This window comes from Chelonoidis abingdonii, chromosome 14 (assembly GCF_003597395.2).
Source record: "Chelonoidis abingdonii isolate Lonesome George chromosome 14, CheloAbing_2.0, whole genome shotgun sequence".
NCBI classification, from domain to species: domain Eukaryota; kingdom Metazoa; phylum Chordata; order Testudines; family Testudinidae; genus Chelonoidis; species Chelonoidis abingdonii.
This window is the reverse complement of record NC_133782.1, coordinates 6,094,118-6,115,344: the sequence shown is the minus strand read 5'-3', so window position 1 is coordinate 6,115,344 and position 21,227 is coordinate 6,094,118. Positions and strand designations below refer to the sequence as shown.

The window sequence follows — 21,227 nt, the reverse complement described above, 5'->3', positions numbered from 1 at the left end:
ACTGTAGACCCTGGATATGATGGATACCACTTCAAGCCAGGGGGTGAGGCAGTGCCCCCAGCACTCCTAGATCCAGCGCCTATGCGCTGCAGTGAAAAGCAGGATGGGTCCCCACTGTCTGTGGTGTGTTGCAACACGCAGCAGTGAAAGGCTCCAGCAGAGGGGAGCCTTTCTCTGCTTCCAGAGTCTTTCACTGAGGTGGGGAAAGGAGCCAGGAGCCAGCAGGATGCTATAATGCTAAAAAATAGCAGTTTAGATGAGTGGGCACTGCCTAGGCCTGCAGAGAGCCATGTCGGGTACATAACCAAGGGTTCAGACACATAGGGCACTCGACTCACCTAAGAAGTGCCTCACCATCTACACGGCTATTTATACCCAGGCTAGTTGGGCATGCAGGATCTGTATGCTCCACACCACCGTAAGTGCAGCCCTGCCCTAAGGTACCTTTGAAAATCCCATTCTTTGTCTATGGTCAGTTTCCAGCACTTTTTGAACGCCAGTGGACTAACAACAGCAGAACTTGCCTCCGACAGCTCTTGAACTCCCAGCACTTAAAGACTAGGGTTGGGTCCAACTTGTAATGAGGCTTAAGCAGGAAGGCCAGTGAACTCCTCCTCCATCCTACGTGCCTGCATAAGCGCTGAGCTCACTTTGGTCCACATTGTTTGTTGCGGAGTCTACTCCAAAGCCCACTGGAGCCAATGGGAATCTTTCCATTGGCCAAATTCCATCACCAAGCTGACTCCCCCAGTCATTAGCATGAATTAATTAGGTTTTGCTGAACTGCTCTCACTGCAGAAGACCAAAGCTGGAAGGCAGATCACATCCCAACAAGGCTTCCTAAAGAATAACCCCAGTTGTATGGGAATTGCCTGAGGCATAAGGGACCCTTATAAGTGAGGAAAATTAATTGAGAGAGGATACCGAGAAAGGATGACAAACCCCTTGTGGCCACAAACACAGAAGAAACGTGGGTAGTAATACTTAGCACCTCTAGGCAGCTTGAAGTGTTCAAAGCACTTTACAAAAAATGAGTCAAATTCTCCTCTCTGTTGCCCTAAGGTAAGAGGAGAATTAGTTAACTAATCCTGGTCATCCCTCTGTGAAGTAGGGGAGCATCATTATTCCTATTTTACAGGTGGGAAAGCTGAGGTACAGAGAAGTTAAGAGACTTGCCCAAGGCCACATGGAGTGCTGTAGCAGAGCTTAGATTGGAAGGCAGGAGTTCCTGGCTCTCTGCTCAGCTCAAGCCACTAGACAATGCTGGTAGTTTCATATCCCAGTGGCGCAAGACTGGCATAGGGCAAGTCTGAATTGATTTCCATTCCACTCCCAGATTTTCAAGTATAATCGAACATTGTTTAGAGTCTGAATCTTCTTCTCCTTTCCTGATTTTGCTCATGTTTCCTCCTTTTCTTTCCACTCCCTTGCTCATGGTGCTAAGCTTCCTTGAACCTACATGACTGATTGTCCAAGATCAACCCAGCTCTCTCCAGACACACACCTACATGGTGACATCTCTGAGGTGCTCCCATGGAGGTAGCCGCTGAGTGGCACTTCCTATAGCCCAAGCTTCATTTTACCATGGTTAACCTCCCGCCTGCATAGCTGAACATAGCTCCCTTCAGAAGCTCATTAAAATAGTCACTTTTTGGCCAGCTGGTGCCAAAGTTGCAATGGTCAGACTGTCCTTCCCTAGTTCTGGAAGCAGAGGGTGTCTCTCCTGTAGCTGTCCATGATCTGGCTAACTCAAGGAATGAAATAGTATAGCATACTCTGAGGAGAATGTTTGTGAAAACTACTTAGCTGAGTAGCCAAAAACCATTTAATAATAATGCTAGCTAAACACATATCAGACAACTCCTCACATAAGTGATAGAGGATGGGAGGGTTAATGGCCATTTCATTTTAATAGCCGGCAGCTGCTGTCTTGTGGAAATTACTCACCAGGCCCCACCAGAGCGCATCTGCGTATGTATCAAAGTGCTCATTTTCTCCTTTCTCGGCCAAGTACACCAGGAAAGAGGCCAGAATGAGGCACAGGAAGCCAATATACCAGGCAGTAATCAGCTCCTGTAAGATAGTTAAAGAACAGAACAGAATAATGTGTTTTCATATGATGCATTTCATACTCGGGGTATCCCCGAATGCAGAGCTGGGGTTCAAATCTCAACTTTCTGAAAGTTTGTGAGTGTTCAGCTCTGGGTTTGGATTCAAGGCTATTAGTAGAAGCAGTATTATAGTAGTGTTCAGACACTCGAAATGGGCAGGGCCCCATTGTGCTAGAAGCAGTCTATACGCAAAAGGTAGAGACAGTCCCAGCCCTGAAGCACTGACCAGCTGAATAGATAAGACAAGGTAGGAGACAGGAACTATTATTATCCCCATTTTAAAGATGAGGAACTGAGACAAATCCCAAAGGTATTTAGGTGCCTAACTCCAACTGACTTTCAGTATCTTTGAGGATCCGGGCCAGAGACTGGCCTAAGGTCACATGGAGAGTCTGCGTTAGAGATGAGAACTGAACCTAGATCTCCTGGGTCCCAGTCCAGTGGTCTAAGCACATCAGTCTCATGATGGAGACCACCTACGAAGTGTGAATATGAATCCGGATCTTAACTCCAAATTTCAGGGGTGTTTGGATCCCAGGATTTTAGTCAGGGCTTACCTTTGCTAGAAACTTTATAATAGTGAATTATATACTGAATTGGTAAGATCATGGCTGCTAGGCTGCTGGAGCAGACATTTAAAGCTGAGCAGCAGTAGCCACATAAGCTTATTGGAACTTTCATTATTTCCTACTTGTTTAGGAAAACCACCACTACTTGGATAACCCTCAGGGTTTGACACAAGAGAGCTTGGTCTAAGGAAAGCTGTATAAACAACGGCAATTTACATTTGCATGGTCTTGGCTTGAGTTCACCTAGCTTTGTGTGCACGTTTTCTTTGGTTTGGATTTGGGTGGGATTGGTAACCCTGGAGTTTTGTGTAAAGGTTCACACCCAAGTGAAGCAAATGCACTGGGAAACATCAAGCCTCATTCACCATAAAAGAACCCAGATTGGCTTTAAATCTTCTAATGGAACCTGGATGAAGTTTGTAACATATCAGGAAACTGCTAGGTATTATATTGTATCTGGTTTCCTTGGAAACACTTTGCACCGCTCTAGGTTTAATATTTCACCTGAATGACAAAGCATCTAATGGTGCAGAATCAGAGGATACCACCTAAATTTCCTCTCTTATTTTTCCGCTAAAGTCATACAATGTCAGAATGATAATATACTTGATCCACACTTAAGGAAAAGGTTTCAATAACCAAAGTTGCTAAATCAAATATTGAGGTATCTCTTCATCACATTAAACTGCAGATACAATAGGATGATTCATGCTTTCCCATTTCCCCAACCTCAGAACCACAAAATTATTCCTTAAGAGTCCTTTGTTGAGACCCACTACATCCACATTTCAGCAAACTGCAGAAGAAAGGTCGCATTAACTACATAGGAAAATATGGCAGAGGTAAATTCTGCATCTTTAAAGCTAATATAAGAGCTAATACAAAGCTAATACAAGAGCAGATGAAGGGAAGCTGGTAGATGGTAGTTTTCTGGGATTTTTTACTAAGATTTTGATAAATTTGTGAAGGCTTTTAAGGAAAACAAATAAACCTCAAGATAAGGGACAAAATATTGTCATAGATTAAGTGATAGGAAACAAAATATTGTTGTGAATGAATGTTCCTCAAGCTGCTGAAAGGTGAATATTGAATCCACCAGAGATCAATTCTGGGCCTAGACTAGTTAAAACATTCATTAATGATTAGGAGGAGAACATGGTCAAGATGGTGGTATCTGCAAATGGATGACCCCAAGGGGTAAATTATCAGACATGCAGCCTCTTTGAAATACATCCTTTATATAAAGCATTTGCAACAACATCATCCTCATTTAATCACATATATATTGGCTGCTGCCAGATGCAGTTTAACCAGCCACCCAGCTCCTTCATGGCCGTGGGTTTGTGCAGGCTAATTACTAACCCACATTGCTTCTGAAAATAGCCACTGCAGCCACCTTCAAGGTACCTCCCACAAACGATAATCACACAGGCATCAAAATATTGGGGCGGGGGGAACCAAAGTAGTGTTCATTGTGGGGAAAAATGAGTAACGAGCTGATTGGTCCGGTTGTCCAAGTCTCACTCACCTTGCTGTGGGCATAGACCACAGACCCCAGCAGCTTCCAGGTGCCACCTCTACGGTCCATTCGTATCATGCGCAATATCTGCAGGAACCGCAAACTCCTGAGAGCAGAGGTGGCAAAGACATTCCCTTGGGATCCCGCTGCCAGAACGGCAATGGAGGCAATCAGCACCATGATGTCTGCAAGGAAGCAGGGCATAAGAGGAAGGATTTCATGGCCCTCACACACGAACCATCAACTCTCCCGGACGGACTTTTACAGACTGACTCCTCCATCGTTCCTACCTCTGTGGGTAATGAGATGTCAGGCTGGCACTACTCGAGGGTGAGCCCCTCACCTTTGGTCCAGAAAGGACCCCTCACACATCACTCCTGTTCTCACCTCCCCTTATTAGCTGGAGTCAGTTTGGTGGAAAGAAATAAAACAGTTTCGGTGCCATCAGCCAGGGTTGGGGCTGACTCTGCTATTGACTGACCATGCCAGATTAGTGATGGATGATTCTTCCTCAGGCTAAAACCTACAATAGCATCTTTTATCCACACAGGCCCCCAAGACTCAGAAACCCTAATTCACTGTTCAGTGTTATGCAGCCACATCCCCCAGCTGGCCTCCTGAACACCTCTGTCTCTTCCATGTCTTTCCTGTCCAGGTATTCAGGGCATTACACTGCACCCACCTCCATGGTATCTGAACTCCTAACTCTGCAGAGCTGGAGAAAAGATAACATGCCACCTCAAAGATTTCGACAGGTATAAACCGCTAGTAAGCCCACTGAGAATGGGGTAAGTGCGCGTGTTTGTCTGTTATAAAAATGAGTGATGTGTCTGTCACATCTTATGGAGGAGGTACATGGCCACGTACAACTAATATTAACCCACGCTGTGTGATTCACTGCATGGTTTAATGAAATTCACATTCCTCTTCTCCTCATACCTCCTCCACCGGGAGAAAGGTTGCCAAGACTCCAAAGACTGAGTTCTGGCTTGATGCACAATGCAGCATTTCTAGCCTGGAATAAGCCTCTCCTAAGTGCATCAGCAGAGGTGCACGACCTTCTTTAGCCAGGCAGAGCAGTGTACTGCTGTTTCTAAGGTCCACCTTGACATGGGAGTTCCCACTGCCCGTCGCATTCAGGCAAAGCTAAAGGGCTGTGTTTTAGGAAGGCCTATTTCTGCCACTGATGGAGGAAAGGTGGGTGGGCGGGATAGTACTATAAGCATCCACCTTTGCCCAAAGCAAAAGCCGAGGTCTCAATACCCCAGGGCTTTCAGGGCTCTGACAACCATCATTCAGATCGCCACATGAATTATGTAGATGCCCCTGGTTTTATAATGGGCTAAACCAAAACCCTGGATACAAACATCCCCAGTTCTGTGATGGTCAAATCGGGGTCCAAATCCAAATGCAGTAGCTTGAGCCCATCTCTAGAAAGCACTGACAACAAATGCATCCCTTCTCTCCCTGCCCACCTCTGACCCCTCCTCACCCTGTTCAAAATAACTGCTTTGCACTGCGACAGCCCCTTCCACCACAGGATCCCAAAGAACTTTACAGCCAATAATTAATTAAGGTTTACAACTCCCTTGTGAGGCAGACAATTACTGTAATATCAGTCTTATGGAAAGGCAAATGGAGATGCAGAGTGACCTGCTAGTGAACCAATGGCAGAGACAGATACAGAACCCCAGACCTTAGCTCCCATGCCCGTGTTCTAACGGTTAGACTACTTCTCCTCTCAGAGGAGACACAAAGGGCCTGATTCTGAACTACACTTATATTATTGTATCTTTCTCACGCTCATGTTGGCACAGAGGGAAGAAACCAATCTCTCCCATCCCCCTCTGTCATTAGCTGCTGCTTCTACCTGCTCCAGGGTATTGAGCTCAGATGTTCTGCCCTCCCTGCTAAGATTTCTCTCCGGATCCCTGTTTCCTCACACCAGTTGGTTTTCACTTGACAACTTTATGGAGAAGTCTGTGCACCCAGAGTACATGCCCCAGATATGGCCAATGCTTCCTTCCAAATCTAGTGGAGACTAGCTGCAGGTTGGTGAGTTCTCGGATCTCTTGGTGGATGGTGAAGTCTCTGCAGCCTATGCCCTGAATCTTTCCTAGGCACTTGTTTTCAAAGGGATCTAGGTTTCTAGCTAACATTTTAATAAATCTTCAGCTCTCATGGCCATATGTTGGCTCTGAGCTTACGTTCAAGTGGAAAATCCTACCTTTTGTTTTGGTGCTGTCTAGCTTTGATTTGTATACACTGCTCAGTTACATGAATGCTGCGGATGCCTCTCTTATCCTTGATATCACTTCTTTCTTGAGGTTTCCATTAGCTAGTATGGTGCTGCTCAGCTAACTGAGCTGTTTTCCTTCCTGGATCTTTTTGCCCTCTGATACGATGTTACTGCTTGACGTCTGGGTTTCAAAGATACTTGTTTTGGTTTAACTGATTCTGAGCCCTGCTTGGCCTGCTGCTTTTGCTAAGGATTCTATCTCTGTAGCTTTTGGGGGGTATTGCTCAAGCGTGTGACATCAACAGCAAAGCCAAGATCTTCTAGGTGTTTGCCATCTACCCATGCTATGTCAGTGTTTGTGCTGCTAATACAGTTCTTGATTATCTAATTCAAGACAATGCCAAACAACAGCGGAGATTGAAGGCAGCCCTATTTCACACCAGCGTCCACACTGAACCACTGTTATCTGGTCGTCCACCCTTCCAGTGTGCTTTGCATTGATGATGTTGATGACTTCAGCTAGAATTCAGTAAGACTGAAGAATATTGCACAACGTCTGCCTATGTAGGCTGGTAATGCCTTTTGACAGTCAATGGCATTGATAATACGTTCCAAGCGTTGCTCTATGATGGCCCTTAGTGTGAATATCTCATCTACCCAGGATCATTTCGGCCTGAATCCAGCCTCCTCTTCCTTAGCTTTGCATCTACTGCCTCTTTCATCCTGTATAGCATCTTACTACAGAGGACATGAGGGGTCAGCAGCATTCTCTGCTGAGCAGCCACCGTTACTGGAATGGCAGCCTGGGTTTGTTTCTATAACCATGGAGTTTGGGCTTGGTTTGTTTGTTTCTTTGTTTTTTATGAGGCTGGGTGATTGGCCTTGCACTCAACTCTTCCCCGCTTTATCTGGGCATGGGAGCAGCAGTCACATCAAAGTGCACTTTATGCCATTCTGAGGCTGCTCTAACTTTATCCAGGACTGGGCAGGGCCCTGCACAGGTCCAGAACACAAAGAACTCAAAAGTGGGTTGCAATCATCTTTGCCCCCTCTTCCATCTCTGCTCCAAGCATGAGAATACATTAGCTCAGAATCAGGCCCCGACATACAATAAGCACAAATACTCCATGGTGGACTCACTGTCCTCCAGCTCCCTGGAGGTTCTGTATACTAATAGTATGCATTCCTCCCAGGGAGGTCTTGGGCCCAAGAAGCAAACCAGACAGTTCCCCTTGACCCTGGGACGGGACTGGCAGAGCTCACATGCCTGGCTGAAAAGCCAGTTGCCTGTTCTGATAACATTTATATGTTCTCCCAAAGTACAGCAAATTCAGCAGTCATCCTGAGCATGACCCACAAGGCCCTTATCCCATTCGTCGTGCACTCTCAGCAGTAGCTGCTGGGCTGCAGTTCTTACCAATGATGCAGAACGGTTTGCGGGCAAATTTTAACCTTCCCCTCCAGCCCCGGTATCGACAGCAGCAACCGGCAGCCCAGATTCTCACAAAATATTCCACACCAAACACCACGATGGTGACTATTTCCTGCAGGGGAGACAACGCAATTAGTCCAAGAAGGCGGCGCTGGGAAGAAAGTGTGGCAGATCAATGCAGAGGGCTGAAACAGTGTCTACTAATAAAGCTCATTTTGCTCCTCACTGTTAAAGTCCTTTCAGAGGAGAATTGTGACTCTGACCAAAAAATGGAATCAAGCCACAAAACTGGGATCTGGCTCTTGAGTTCTAAGAGTTCCAAAGAGATGAGATTGTGATGCACGATAAAGATAGAGGCTAATTGCTAGAGTCAGGTCAAGATCCAGATTCAGCTTTCAAATCATCCAGAATTTGGGAGAAGGGATTGTTATTTAGCACAGGTTCCTGTGGTTTAGGTCCATCTCTATTTTGAAACCTTCTCCCTTATTACAACATTGATCTTACCCTTGTCAAGACAGTTTTAGCTCTGTAGAGAGACAAAAGTTTAGCTCTGTCACAGAACTGATGGTTTCCTATTTTTGTTCCTATCGATGGACTTCAGGACTTGGGAGAGGTGGTGGGGAAAAGAGAATTATGAGCTGGATTCTTAAAAGAGCCCAATCCATTGGGCAATGAGCAATTCTGAAAAATCTGGGGACAAGGGTCACAACAGGAGCAGCTGGAAGGTGAGCACCTTATGTCCTTAGTTCGGTGTCTAAGTGGGAGCTGAGATCTTCTGAAAATCTAGCCCAGCAGTCAGTGCTGAGCAATTGAAAGTCTGGTCCTAAGCCCCTTGGAAAGTCTGGGCCTGTGTTCTTCTGTGTTTAAATACATTTATATTGGTTTCTGAACTCTAATGGGTTAACCCAAACTACCTAAAAATCCACACCAGTCTCGACTGAGTTCCTACCCTGTTCCAACAGCCTTCTGCCTCGCCAGCTGAGACATTTCACTATTGACCTGCCGTTTGTACCAACACATAGTTGCTTTTCTCCCCACAAACAGAGATACAGAGGGAATGAGCCCACCATGCTGCAAAGCTCTGCTTGCTGTCACTATGTTTCATTCTCTGTGATTTCTTCACTCACGGTGTTCACCTCACGTGGCTGACACTGAGTCGTACAGGGCTCTCATTAAGCTTTCACTAGCTTCTGGTATCTGGTTGATGTGCAGAGTGGGAGTGGATGAAGGGAAAGGCAAAGACAGGGAGAGGCGATGAATTCTGGGAGCCCTATGAAGTAAGTGTCTGTGCCAATAGGAATTCTGTTAGCTATCACTCAGCATGTTACCGGAAGCCAGATTGTCAGTGTAAGGCATGCCAAACTGTTTAAAAGTAAAACCGTTCGGCTTTATGTCAGCTCAGATAAAAGCAAAACTATATAGCATGGGGAACAGAGGCTACCACCTAGGCTGATTCTGCTGTGGTACAATGTCAGCTTAGCCATTTAGGGTCATACTTTTAAATGGGCATCAAACCAGCTTGTCAATGCAGGCCCACAATACTGCAGGATTTTTCAATCGCAGAGAAACACACACACACACAAATTGAACATGCACCAGTTCCGGTTTTTAAAGTCATCCTTGAGACTGTGAGCCACATTCTTTCCTTGTTTACACTGGGGCAAATCCAGATAACTTCAGATTTACACTCAGTGAAAATAATAATTGATTTTGGTCCTGTGAGTGCAGGCTAAATACAGTGCTATTGTTACCCAGACCTGAAACAGAGACAAGAAAAATTAAAGATGATTCAAAATGAACCAGGTGGCACCATGAGCTAATACACCAGCTTAGATTTGGAGTCATATTTGTCTTTCACCTTATGAGAAAGTGGTTATTGCTGGATCTTCAGGATTTTTACAGGTTAATACAAACACTCCCCATTCCTTCCAAGGGGTATTACTCTTAGATGCTTGTTTTTAAAGATTTACATGGCTTTGGATTGGAAAGCATGTCAAATCCAGACAAATGTTTGCAGAGAGAGAAAATACTTATCCCTCACTTAAAAGGCTGAATCCCTCCATGCCCCAGTGACATCTCAGCCAGTTCTCAGACATGGCCTCTGCCCCATCCATCCTGAACGCCGCAGCTCAAATGCTTGCCATGTTTGAAAAGCCCAATATTGTTTGTTTCTTGCTCATGCTCTGTCTTATGTTTGCAACTCCCAACTTACCAGTATGTAGAGAGCCCCTTCAGAGCTGTCCTGATATTCATCGATGGTTGAAAAGACAGATAGTACCAGGCAGGAGAAAACTAGGAGAAAACTGGATGACACAAAGAAAAGGAGAGAAAAAATAATGCCAGTCTTTAGAGTGTAAATTTTGAGTAGTTCATCGAGCCATTTTGAAACATTCCACGCAATGCTATTTTAACAGCACTGTCCCCCTTTATAAAAGTGGTCTCTAACAGATCGTCAGTGGAATATTTGACCTGTGCACTCCAGACATTCTAAAATGGGTAAATCGTTGATGAAATCCCATAGTTTGTTGCAAGTGTGCAAACTGAGCAGAATGTGGCTCCACAAAATACGATCAGAGTTCTCATCCTACAGCTATTAGAAAAGTGTATGCACTGGGTCATTTCCCAATTACTTCACTCTACTTGACCAAACGAAATTGTTGCAAGTTTTGATAGCAATTGCATGGAAAGCAATTGTGAAATGAGTGCACATCACCACTGTAGATGTCAGGCAAATATATTTCCATATATATTCCCACAGTAATTATGTACTCCTGCACAATTTCTCAATTATATTACTCACACATCAATTCAAAATCTCTGCCATGACACATGTTTTTAGCTCTCCAAAGAGAACTTCAGTTTAGGATTAACCTCTGATTAATTTTTTAAGGCAAATAGGCCTTTGCAGAAGGGAAAATTTGGCTCTTAAAATTCAATTCTGTTCTCAGGTATGCCAGTAAAAGACCCAGTTTCATCCCACTGAAGTGAACGTCTCCAGATTCACACCAGCCTCAATGAGAGCAGACCTATCCCGGAGTAGGTCAGTATTTACAGTCTAGGGAGAACAGGTTTGGGTGGGACTGGAGAATGAACAATCAAAATTTGCACTTATCCTTTGAACTGAATTCAAATCTTTTTCCCTCATGTTTGAACAGCTGCCAAAATCAAAAAATGTTGGAATGCACAAAATACTACTGAAAATATTATGATGCCATTACATAATTCAATCATACACCCTCATCGAGAATATTGTGTTCAGGTCTGGGCAACCCATTCCAAAATAGGTACAGCAGAAACGGCATGAAAAGATTTCCAGTAACTGAAAAAGATTAGGGCTGGTTAGTTTAGAGAGGAGGCTAATGAGGGATGACATGATAAAGGTATATGATATAAACACTCTAGAGAAGGTAAATCAGGTGTTCCTATTTACTCTTTCTCAGGTCACCAGCAGAAGAGGATATTCAATTAAACTGAATTGCAACAAATTTAAAATTGATAGAGATTATTATTAATGCGACGCAAATTTAACCTGTGGAATTCACTGCCACTTGATATTACCGAGGCCAGCAGCTTTACAGAGTCAAATAAACATTCGATTTGTACATGGAAAAATGGAAGCATACATTTAAATTAGGATAAAAAATATAACAGATATGAATCCTCATGGATCAGAGCATAAGCAAATCAGTAATTGATGAGAGTCACAAAGAACTTGTCCTAGGGAAATTTATCTTATACTTGGTCCATTACTCTGGATTCTGAAACATCTGGTCTTGGCCACCATCAGAGACAGACTATTCTATCTATCTGTCTTAGGGTTCTCTGCTGCTAATAGTATCTGAGCACCTACTATTATTAAGGCTGAATATTGGATTCCATGTTCACTGCTCTGATATGAAATGGCAGTTCCTGTGTTCCTATGGTGGAAAAAGATCCAGCCTTCCTCTCTTCCCAAACAGATGCCTCTCCTTCTTCACAGCCTTCCAGTAACATTAAAAGGAAACCATGTGGTTAAAACCTTGCATCTCGCACTGAATATTTAACACTGAATCTTACTTTAGCACACCTCTCTGTCCTGTTTGTGGCTTTTCCCTGGGGAGTGAACTTTCTCTCTGTGAAAATGAAGAATTAATCTCGCTGTCTGGCAGCAGGCTTGGTGCCATGTCTTGGGGAGGAGGGCGAGGAGAAAAGTACTAGGCTAATGGAGAAACCTTACCCGAGAGGTGTCACAATTCATTAACCCCACTGATACAGCCCCACAAACCCCCAGGGGAACTAAAGGGATGGGAAAGTTAAAAGGCCAAAGGAACTGGGAGACTATGGGGGCAAAACACACAGTCCACTTTCAGGCTAAAACATTAGCAAACCACTAATAATTTGAAGGCGTTTAATGGCAACCTCATGCTTTGTACGATCCATACATGTTGGCAAGTCAGCACTAATGTAGAAATTACAAATATCCACCAGCCTTTTGAAGAGATAATTTCACCAAAATCCAATTCCCATATGTCCAACCCTTTAGACTTTCCTTGGCCAGCTCGCATTCTGAATGACAAAGTGGATTCAACGTGTGGAAGAAACAGACAAGCTGAATGGGGGGAAGATAAGGTGACAATAAAAATAATTTATCAGAAAAGATACCCCAGTGCCTTTTTATATAGCGACTAGAAGTGAAAAACTAGGGTGAAAATACACCATTCAAAATAATGTCAAGAGGGTTTTTTTTAAATGGTGAGGAATAGTCAATAAGAATATGACTCAGTAGACAACAGCACCTTTCTCTGAAAGAGCTTAATGCATTTTACAAACATTCATGAATTAATCCTCCGTGTGAGAGAAGGGTAGTGTTATTGCCAGTGTTCGTGGGGTAAACTGAGGCATAAAGGAGTTATATTAGCAGTTCTCAAACAGGGGGTTGGGACCCTTCAGAGGGTCACAAGGTTATTACATAGGGGGTCGCGAGCTGTCAGCCTTCTCCCCAAACTCTGCTTTGCATCCAGTATTTATAATGGGGTTAAATATATAAAAAAGTGTGTTTAATTTATAAGGGGGGTCACACTCAGAGGCTTACTATGTGAAAGGGGTCACCAGTACAAAAGTTAGAGAAACATTGACTTGTATGCTTGTCACATATCAACATCACTAGCAATACCACCCAGGAGTCCTGCATCAAAATCCAAGTCTGTAACTACTAGACACCATTTTCCCTTACAATATTAACTGACTATCTAGGTTTATCTACAAAAAACTAAAAACAACTACTCTGTATTTGTACAGTACCCAACACAATTTGGTGTCATTCTTGGTTGGCCCTTAGCCACTACCACAATAAACATGATTAATTAATTAACAAGTGTAAAAATAGCACTTTGGGCAAAGCCTCCAAATGCTAAAACCCAGGGCAAAACTCCCATTTACTTCAATGAGATCTGGATTTGGTCTTTTGATACTCAATTAGCCTAGCCAGTGAGATCTAGCGGGCTTGTGGAATGTTCAAGGGATGAGGTTAAGAAGCTGCAGATATGGTGCTGTCAATAAAGCAGTCTCATGAGTCCTCCTCCCCATCTCACACGCGCTGCAAATGAACGGAGGATCTTCGTCATCCCTCCTGGAGAACGCAAAGATTAATAGGCCAAATGGAGGATCACAGCTGATGACGTCTTAGCTGGAGAAGACGGCTGCTATGTTTTCATTTGCACTGTGAAAGGGAGGCGCTGACTGCACTGGCTTTAAGCAAGGCATATTACCAGCAGGCATTGTACTAGCTCCCTTCACAGTGCTGTCCAAAACTCTCAGTCCTGACCCAGGCCACAGCCTGTTTAACCCAGTCCTATGCCTCCCCTGAGTAAAGAACGCTGGCCGTGCATAACTGAACAGTGGAGCACCAATCACTAGAGGCAGGGACAAGAACCCCAGTAAACTCATCCCTGGGGTAACCTCATTGACTTCCCTGGCCTATTTGTTTTTTAAACGTGTTCAGAATGTGGGTGCAGATCTCTCAGTGCAGAGGCTCAGTGGACCAGCCCTGTGCACCGCTTCATCCAGCATCTCTGTTGTGTTCCATGAAAATTATGGGTGAGGTTTTCAAAAGCACCTAAATGATTTAAGAGCGCATGGATGGCCCAGTGATTGGGGCACTAGCCTATGTCTTGAGAGACCTGGGATTTAGTCCCTGCTCTGCCACAGACTTCCTATGTGACCTTGACTAAGTCCCTTAGCCTTTCTGTGCCTCAGGTCCCCATTTGGAAAATGGGGGCAATCCCATCACTCTGCATTCCACATTAAAGACAGTGAGGGGCTCTGGTGATGGGGGCCATGTGACTACCTGAGGTCGACAGACGTCCCATTGGCTTTCACTGGGACTCGTGTTTTTAATGCAATTAAGCACTTCTGAAAATCCTGCCCCATCTGGATTCTCTGAGATGAGTGGTACTGAGATAAGGAGCATTTTACCACTCAGCCTCCAGTTTAGAGCCAGCCCACAGCAGCAAAAAGTATTATCAAGTAAGTAATATTACCATCCAGTGGCTCCTTGGTGGCCGAGGGAAAACAAGGTGGTCTCTGTCTAATCCCTAGTGGTAAAACACCTACAAATCCAAAATCTACTCTTAGGATTGGCATTCTCACAAGCACGCTCAGCAGAGAAAAGCCAGCAATCTTGTCACCCATGGATCCGTGGATAAAGGCAGAACTTCGGTCTCCAAGCCTGTCTGTTTTGTAGTTTTTTCAAGCACTAGATGCATTAAAACCAATTAAAAGACAGAAAGAGAATGATCCTGACTCTATTGCCTGAGGACACAATGAAATCTCAGGCTATTCGGAAGCCGGGGACGCCTTGTTAAGAAGATATCTGGCATCAAATCACAAACCAAGCACGTATCAGTCAGTCAGCAGCAACAAGAACTGGCTCAAACAAGATGGGTGAAATTAATTTACTAACAATATATTTAAAATATACTAAAGGACGCCAGCTCCGAGATAAACTAAAAGACTGCACTTTGTAAAAACATTCAATAATTCATCTCGCTGGCTCCGCTTGACACCACTGCAAATTGAATTTTGACTATTTCTAAGATTATGTTTGTTCAGGGGCTAGCGTTCGCTTCTGCTACAAATAAACTGTGTTTTGTTCCATTGAGCTCAGTCGATACCACAGATCTCTAGCCTCGCCCTGGCCATAAACATGACAGCAAAAAGTCCAGGTGGGATGGAATTACAGCATTTAGTTGAATCCTGGTATACGATGAAAACTTGCTGCCTCCCTGTCATAAACAGATGGTTAAGGGTTAATGTCTCTTTTACCTGTAAAGGGTTAACTAGCTCAGTAAACCTGGAACACCTGACCAGAGGACCAATCAGGAGACAAGATACTTTCAAATCTCGGTGGAGGGAAGCCTTTGTTTGCGCTTTTTGGGTTTTTTTCTTTGTTCTCTCTGGGTTCTGAGAGGGACCAGACATGTATACAGACTCTCCAATTTTCTTAAACAGCCTCTCCTGTTCAATTTAGTAAGTACCAGTTAGAAAGGCGGTTTAGTCTTTTGATTGGTTTCTTTATTTGCAAATGTGTATTTTTGCTGGAAGGATTATATCTCTGTTTGCTGCAACGTGTACTTGTGCTGGGGGAGGACTCTCTCTAGTGTCTACAAGCTGAAAGACCCTGTAACATTTTCCATCTTGATTTTACAGAGACAATTTTTACTTTTTTCTTTCTTTTATTAACAGCTTTTCTTTTAAGAGCCTAATTGATTTTTTGGTTATCTTGTGTAAGACCCAAGGGGAGAGGGTCTGTACTCACCAGGGAATTGGTGGGAGAAAGGAGAGAAGGGGGGAGGAAAAACCTGATTTCTCTCTGTGTTAGTATCACTGTCTCTCTCTCAGGGAGTGTCTGGGAGGCGGAGTGAGGAAGGGGGGAAGGTGGATTTCCTCTCTGTTTTAAGATTCAAGGAGTTGAATCACAGTGATCTCCCAGTGTAACCCGGGGAAGGGAGGATCTGGGAGGAAGAAAGGAGGGGAATGGTTTATTCCCCTTTGTTTTGAGATCCAAGGAGTTTGGGACTTGGGATCCCCAGGGAAGGGTTTGGGGGCCAGAAAGTGCCCCAAAACACTATATTTTTGGATGGTGGCAGCTCTATCATTTCTAAGCTAATAATTAAGCTTAGGGGGGTTCATGCAGGTACCCCATCTTTTGGACGTTAAGGTTCAGAGTGGGGAATCATACTTTGACACTCCCATAGGGTGACAGACATCCAGGGAAACCTCAATAATGCTGCATTTTCGTGAACACAGGCCCTACCCCCGCAGATGTCGTGCAGTGACTGTGAAGACTCAGACAGGATCCAATATATGCTTGTTCACTATGGAATCCTTTTTCTGACATCAAGGTCAGCACACAAATGAGGTGAGTAACTGAATAGCCGTTCGATCCTTACAGGTGAGAGCTTTTGTACATTTTCCATATGGCCCCCAGTGGCCTGTCTAAACAGTGGCTCCAGACCAGTGGTCCCTAATGCGGTGACATTAATGATGGTCCCATCCTAGCGCCTGTTCCCATCACAAAAGCATCATGTCACTAAGCACAGCTGGGGGATGGTGCTGCAGATCAGGAACGAGGCCCCAACCTCTGCCCCTAGTGCTCTGAGCAGCAAAGGCATGTTTAACCACAACCTCTGCTTGGGTGGAGAGTGGGGTTTAAGTCAAGAACCTTTAGTGCCAAAAGCATGAGACTCCACCACGTGAGCTAAAGAACTAAAACCATTCGCTGGAAACATCAAATAATCCTGTTGACATAGGGACCAGCCTCTGGAGAAGGGGAAGAACCAAACTCGCACCTTATATTTCTAGGAACTCCGCTTATCTTTGCTGCTAGCTCTGGCAAATGGGCACAGCCAAGCATGGGCTCCCTGCGATGGAGGCAGATGCAGATAACCAATCAAATAAATCAGAAAGGATGATGAGAGCTTCTTACAGACATGCATGTCACCAGACTATCCAGAATCCTGGGCTGCAGAACTCAGGGTGTCTGTATGAGGACGAGCCAGCCCCAGTGTCTCTCTTCCCGGGTAGTCTCTTTAACCCTAACTAACCATTGTGACTCATCCCTTGGGCTACCCACGGCTACAGCACAGAGGGGAGTACTCCAGGCACCATGCACCAAGAAAGCAGTGTCCTTGGCCAGTAACATACAAGGCTCATGGGAAGTTGATGGGGTCCAGTCACAGGATTCATCTCCACAGTGAATCAACCCAGGTGGGTAGGCAGCTGTGCACTGAGGCCATCCCTCTCTTTCTACAGCGGAGAGAGGGTAGAAGGCTCTGACTGGGTGTCTAGGGAACCCATGTGAGAGCTCCTCCCCGCCCCCCACTGTTTCCTGCCCAATTCCCATCTCTCTCTCCTCTTCCAGCTCAGCATATTTTGGGCAGAAGCTGAGGTGTAGATGAGGCTTAGGACACGCACCCCACTGAGCAAGCTGCATTGGTCTAACGTAGCCAGCGGGTCCCTTTCTTAAACGGAGCTGTGGAGCAGGCTTGCACGGCTGCACTGGGAAGGCTGGCTACAGTTCTGCCCAGCAGGCCCAGTGGGATCGACAATCAAACCCATCACCCCCACCGAACACACTCCATACTGGCAGAACAGCAGTGTGAGGTGTTCAGCCATTGCTGCTACAAACACAAACGGTGTAAGAATCAGTCCCCATTGAAGAATGGGGGACAAAGGAAGGCGCACTCAGCACTACGCTTTCCCCATTCAGTAGGGGCGTGCAGATGCTCTTTAGCCACACATGAAATGTTCCAGCCACTGGTGAGCCCAGGGTAGGACATCGCTGTGGAGAGAGACCTGCTCCCAGGAGGGATTTGCTGCTGTCCTTTGCTACAGCTGCCAAACCCAACCCAGAATCCTTTGCCCCTCTGTATTTTACAGTGCATCCTCCACAGAAGAGGCCACTGATTTGCAGCAGAAGTAGCCTCAGTTTTACTGAGGGACCATAGATGAGTCAGCCACCCCTCCAGCGTGCTGAATGGCACCTGGTACAGCACTCAGCTCCGCAACCCAGGCTCTTCATAGCCAGTCTAGCAGGCAGCCACTGGAGTCCACTTGTTCTTGATCCCTAACCCGCCCCCCGTTGCTGAGCCAGCCCCATGACAAAGCAGAAATAACGGAGCAATGCAGCCTATAAGGGAGTGTGGGACGGGCACCACAATGGGCTGAGAGACAAAGAGCAAGTGGCCTGTGGCTGCATGATGCATCAGCAGGAGGGAAGCTGAGCGGAGCAGCAATCCTGGAGCAGCCACAGCTCCGAGTTGCAATCAATAGATGTGGTGCTACCCACGTGCCAAAGAGGTTTGACACTTTGGATCTCAGAGTCTCAGCATTTGGCTCCAGTCCCCAGGCCTTCAGCTTGCCAAACTCAGGCAGCTTCTGGTTATCCTCCCGTGCCTTGCCAGATGTGCCATCAGTAACAGCTGTGCAAACTAGGTGTAAAATGCTACCACTGTGATTTAGCAGGATCGGGCCCAGTGTGTCCCTAAGATGTTTTCTCTTCCGCAGTGGATATTGATTCCCGGATCAGCTCACCGTTGTTGAGATGAACTGCTCTGGGCTCAAGTGACTCACCCAGCTGCACAAACGCTCCTAAAGTAAAATTGTTTCCTGACTGCACAAAGCCAGGTTATTTCCAGTTCCTGCAAGGAACTCCGCAGGAGCAGGGATATGTGACTGGCACATCTCCAATCCACAGGAAAGGAATCGGAGTACAGCACAGCCCCTCTGTGGCTACGTCCTCTCCGCTAGCCCCTACGTAATGTATTGGGGCCACTGGAATACCCCCTGGCTTGCCCAGGGTACACCCCAACTGACCTGTATATCTCTGCCTATTCAGGGATGCTCAAAGCCCTGCTTCATGCCTTAAGTGGGTGCTTTGTATGGGTGCTTGGTGAATTTCTCCCTCTGAGACTAGCTGCTAGATAGAAACAACAGCTCAGGTCCCGTAGTGGAGGAAAATGAAGGTGCAAACACACATATAGGCCCGGACTTCAGTGCTAAGGACAATGCTCAGAGGAAAGGCTGTATTACCATTCAGAGGCAGGAGCTAGGGTCAGTAGCTGCTGGTGGTGGATTTCATCTTTACCCAAAACTTTAAGCAGGAAAACACAAGTAATACTGCAGAGCTGGAAAGCAACACAGGGTAACACATGAGGGACAGCACCGTGGGACAGTTTCTGAGTTAAAGGGACATTGGCAAGAGAGCCTTAATAGGACACCCCAGCTGCACTTTGGTTTTCAGGAACACAACTCACATAGCCCCAGTGCATTCCCTGTGCACAAAGACGGGGCAAACTGGCCGAGTGAAGGGGTGACGTGTAACAAGCAGGCACAGAACTGGAGAGGGACTTAGCGCCCTGGGCTTGTCGTTGGCGAGTCAGTTGGATTTTAACGTTTGCAGCAACCTAATTTCAGTCACTGTTCCAGTCTCATTAAGGGCACTGGAAACAAGCAGCCCCACGGAACTCCGGGTAAAAGAGACACCAGCAGGCTCATTTGTCTCCAAAACTCACTATTCATTGTAAGTCTTTGTAAAGTTTCCAACAGATGGTGCTCGTTGGCGCTGACTATGGCTTCCGTTATGAACCACATGGAGCTGTCAATCTGATATCCCTTCCTTAGCTGTTAACAACTGGCCCTGCTCCAAACAAGGGTAGGAAATCAGTCAGATTTCCCCACCCCTCTGTAAGCCGCCTGGGCTAATGGCACTTCACTGGGCAACCAAACAACTCTCCAGGTGTACACAGGAATGCATTGCCTGAGTGAGGAGGGAGCATCCAGAGGACCATGACCAAACATATGGCTTTAAAAAAGCAGGTGAGATGAACACAGTCGAAGTGACATTCCGTATCCTGATGTACGTCACATCTGATCTTGGCGATGAAGCTTGGGGGCTTGCAACAAATGAAACTCCTCAGACCCCAAGTCCCATCCCTAAGTCCTAACCGTGTCCTGAGAGTGCTTTTAATGAAGACGTATGGGCCTCTAAATTGAGGTCCCATAGAATAGACCCCAGCCTGCAGCCCTTCTGGAGACCCAGACCTGATGCCTTTTCTTCACTTCTTCTATCCCCAACAAGCTGAGGTCAGGAGCACAGCGGATGGAGCCCCTCAGCGCTGGCAGAGGCACTGTCGAAGAGAGTTGCCCAGCACTGATTCTTTAGAGGCTGATTAAGAAGTAGAAGCACAGTCAGGCTACAGAGAAGAGCTGTCCAATCCTCCCATGCCAGGTAAACTCTACGATCATTTTTTTTCCCCCTAAACTTGCCATGGAGCTGATCCAAGGGCAGAGCCAGAGTAATTCCTCAGCAGGTAATAGCTTCCCGCAGTACTCGAGCTATTTCAGGAGATTTGGAGTCTGCCAGGAGATTTACAGCTATTCATCTCATTTACATGGATCAACCCCCTTGAAGTGACAGATTGTAGCAAAGAAGCCAACCAAGCATTACCAAGTGAAAGAAACCAGTCTGGGTCAGCCAACCCTATTCGTGGCCTGGCCTAGATTTTGCTGCAAAGACCTACTTTGAAGTGAGAAGGAAAGAAAGAAAGATACTAACTAACTTTCTTTCTTTCTAACAGGGCCTGGTTAGTGAACAAGGAGGTGGGTTACATTTTTGATAGTTTTATTGATAACAGGCTCTTAAACGTCTCAGCAATAAGTGCTGATACAAACACACACGCAAACCATTTCGCCTACCTAAGCTGAAAATATAATTCAGTGTGTGCAATTGCTGGACAGGAGGTACAAAGAAGACACAGACCACATGTACAGAAATGACTAGTGATCTTTCCTTCACGCATGCAAAGTGGGTGTGCAAATGAGGTGCCCTGCAGTATGGGGGGTTGCTGATGGTGCAGCAGCCTAGGTAAGGGCTGCTGCCATGGGACACTGGCACTGAAGGGTGCTGGGGCTGGTTGAGGCTGGTGCAGGAGGCAATGCTGGGTAAAGAGGGCTCCTTTTCCTTCATCCCCTCCCCAGCCACTCAGCCTCTTGAAGAGGCGCTGAGCATGGTATGACAGTGAGGAACTGGAGCAGAGCATGACTAGGGTAGAAGTGAGGCAGGGCACGAGAGGAACAGGAGCAGCAGCAGGAGGAAGAGGGAGGGAGGAAGGGAGTAGTTTCTTTCATCCCCTTCACTGAGGCCTCAGACCTCCCCTCCATGGGAGTTTGATGCTTTTTTTTCAGTTTTCTCCACCCATGGGGTGCTGCAAACCAGCCCAGCCCCCGTGCATCCGTCCCCACAGTGGAGATGCCCTTCGGATGCCTGGGTATAGAGTGCAGCATACATTCCTTTACAAGACAAAGGCAATTTTCCCAG

The 21,227-nt window shown here is 45.9% G+C and overlaps 1 protein-coding gene across 7 annotated transcripts in view; it reads right to left on the bottom strand.

Moving 5' to 3' along the window:
- KCNQ2 (potassium voltage-gated channel subfamily Q member 2) overlaps positions 1–21,227 on the bottom strand; it is a 111,722-nt gene that overhangs the window by 53,570 nt on the left and 36,925 nt on the right. For all 7 annotated transcript variants that reach the window (XM_032766322.1, XM_032766320.1, XM_075072212.1 and 4 more), the window contains exons 2-5: positions 10,083–10,173; positions 7,856–7,982; positions 4,209–4,384; positions 1,948–2,073 (exon numbers count right to left, since the gene is read on the bottom strand). In XM_032766322.1, coding sequence (XP_032622213.1) covers positions 1,948–2,073; positions 4,209–4,384; positions 7,856–7,982; positions 10,083–10,173 — 520 coding nt within the window. The remainder of the gene's footprint in view (positions 1–1,947; positions 2,074–4,208; positions 4,385–7,855; positions 7,983–10,082; positions 10,174–21,227) is intronic.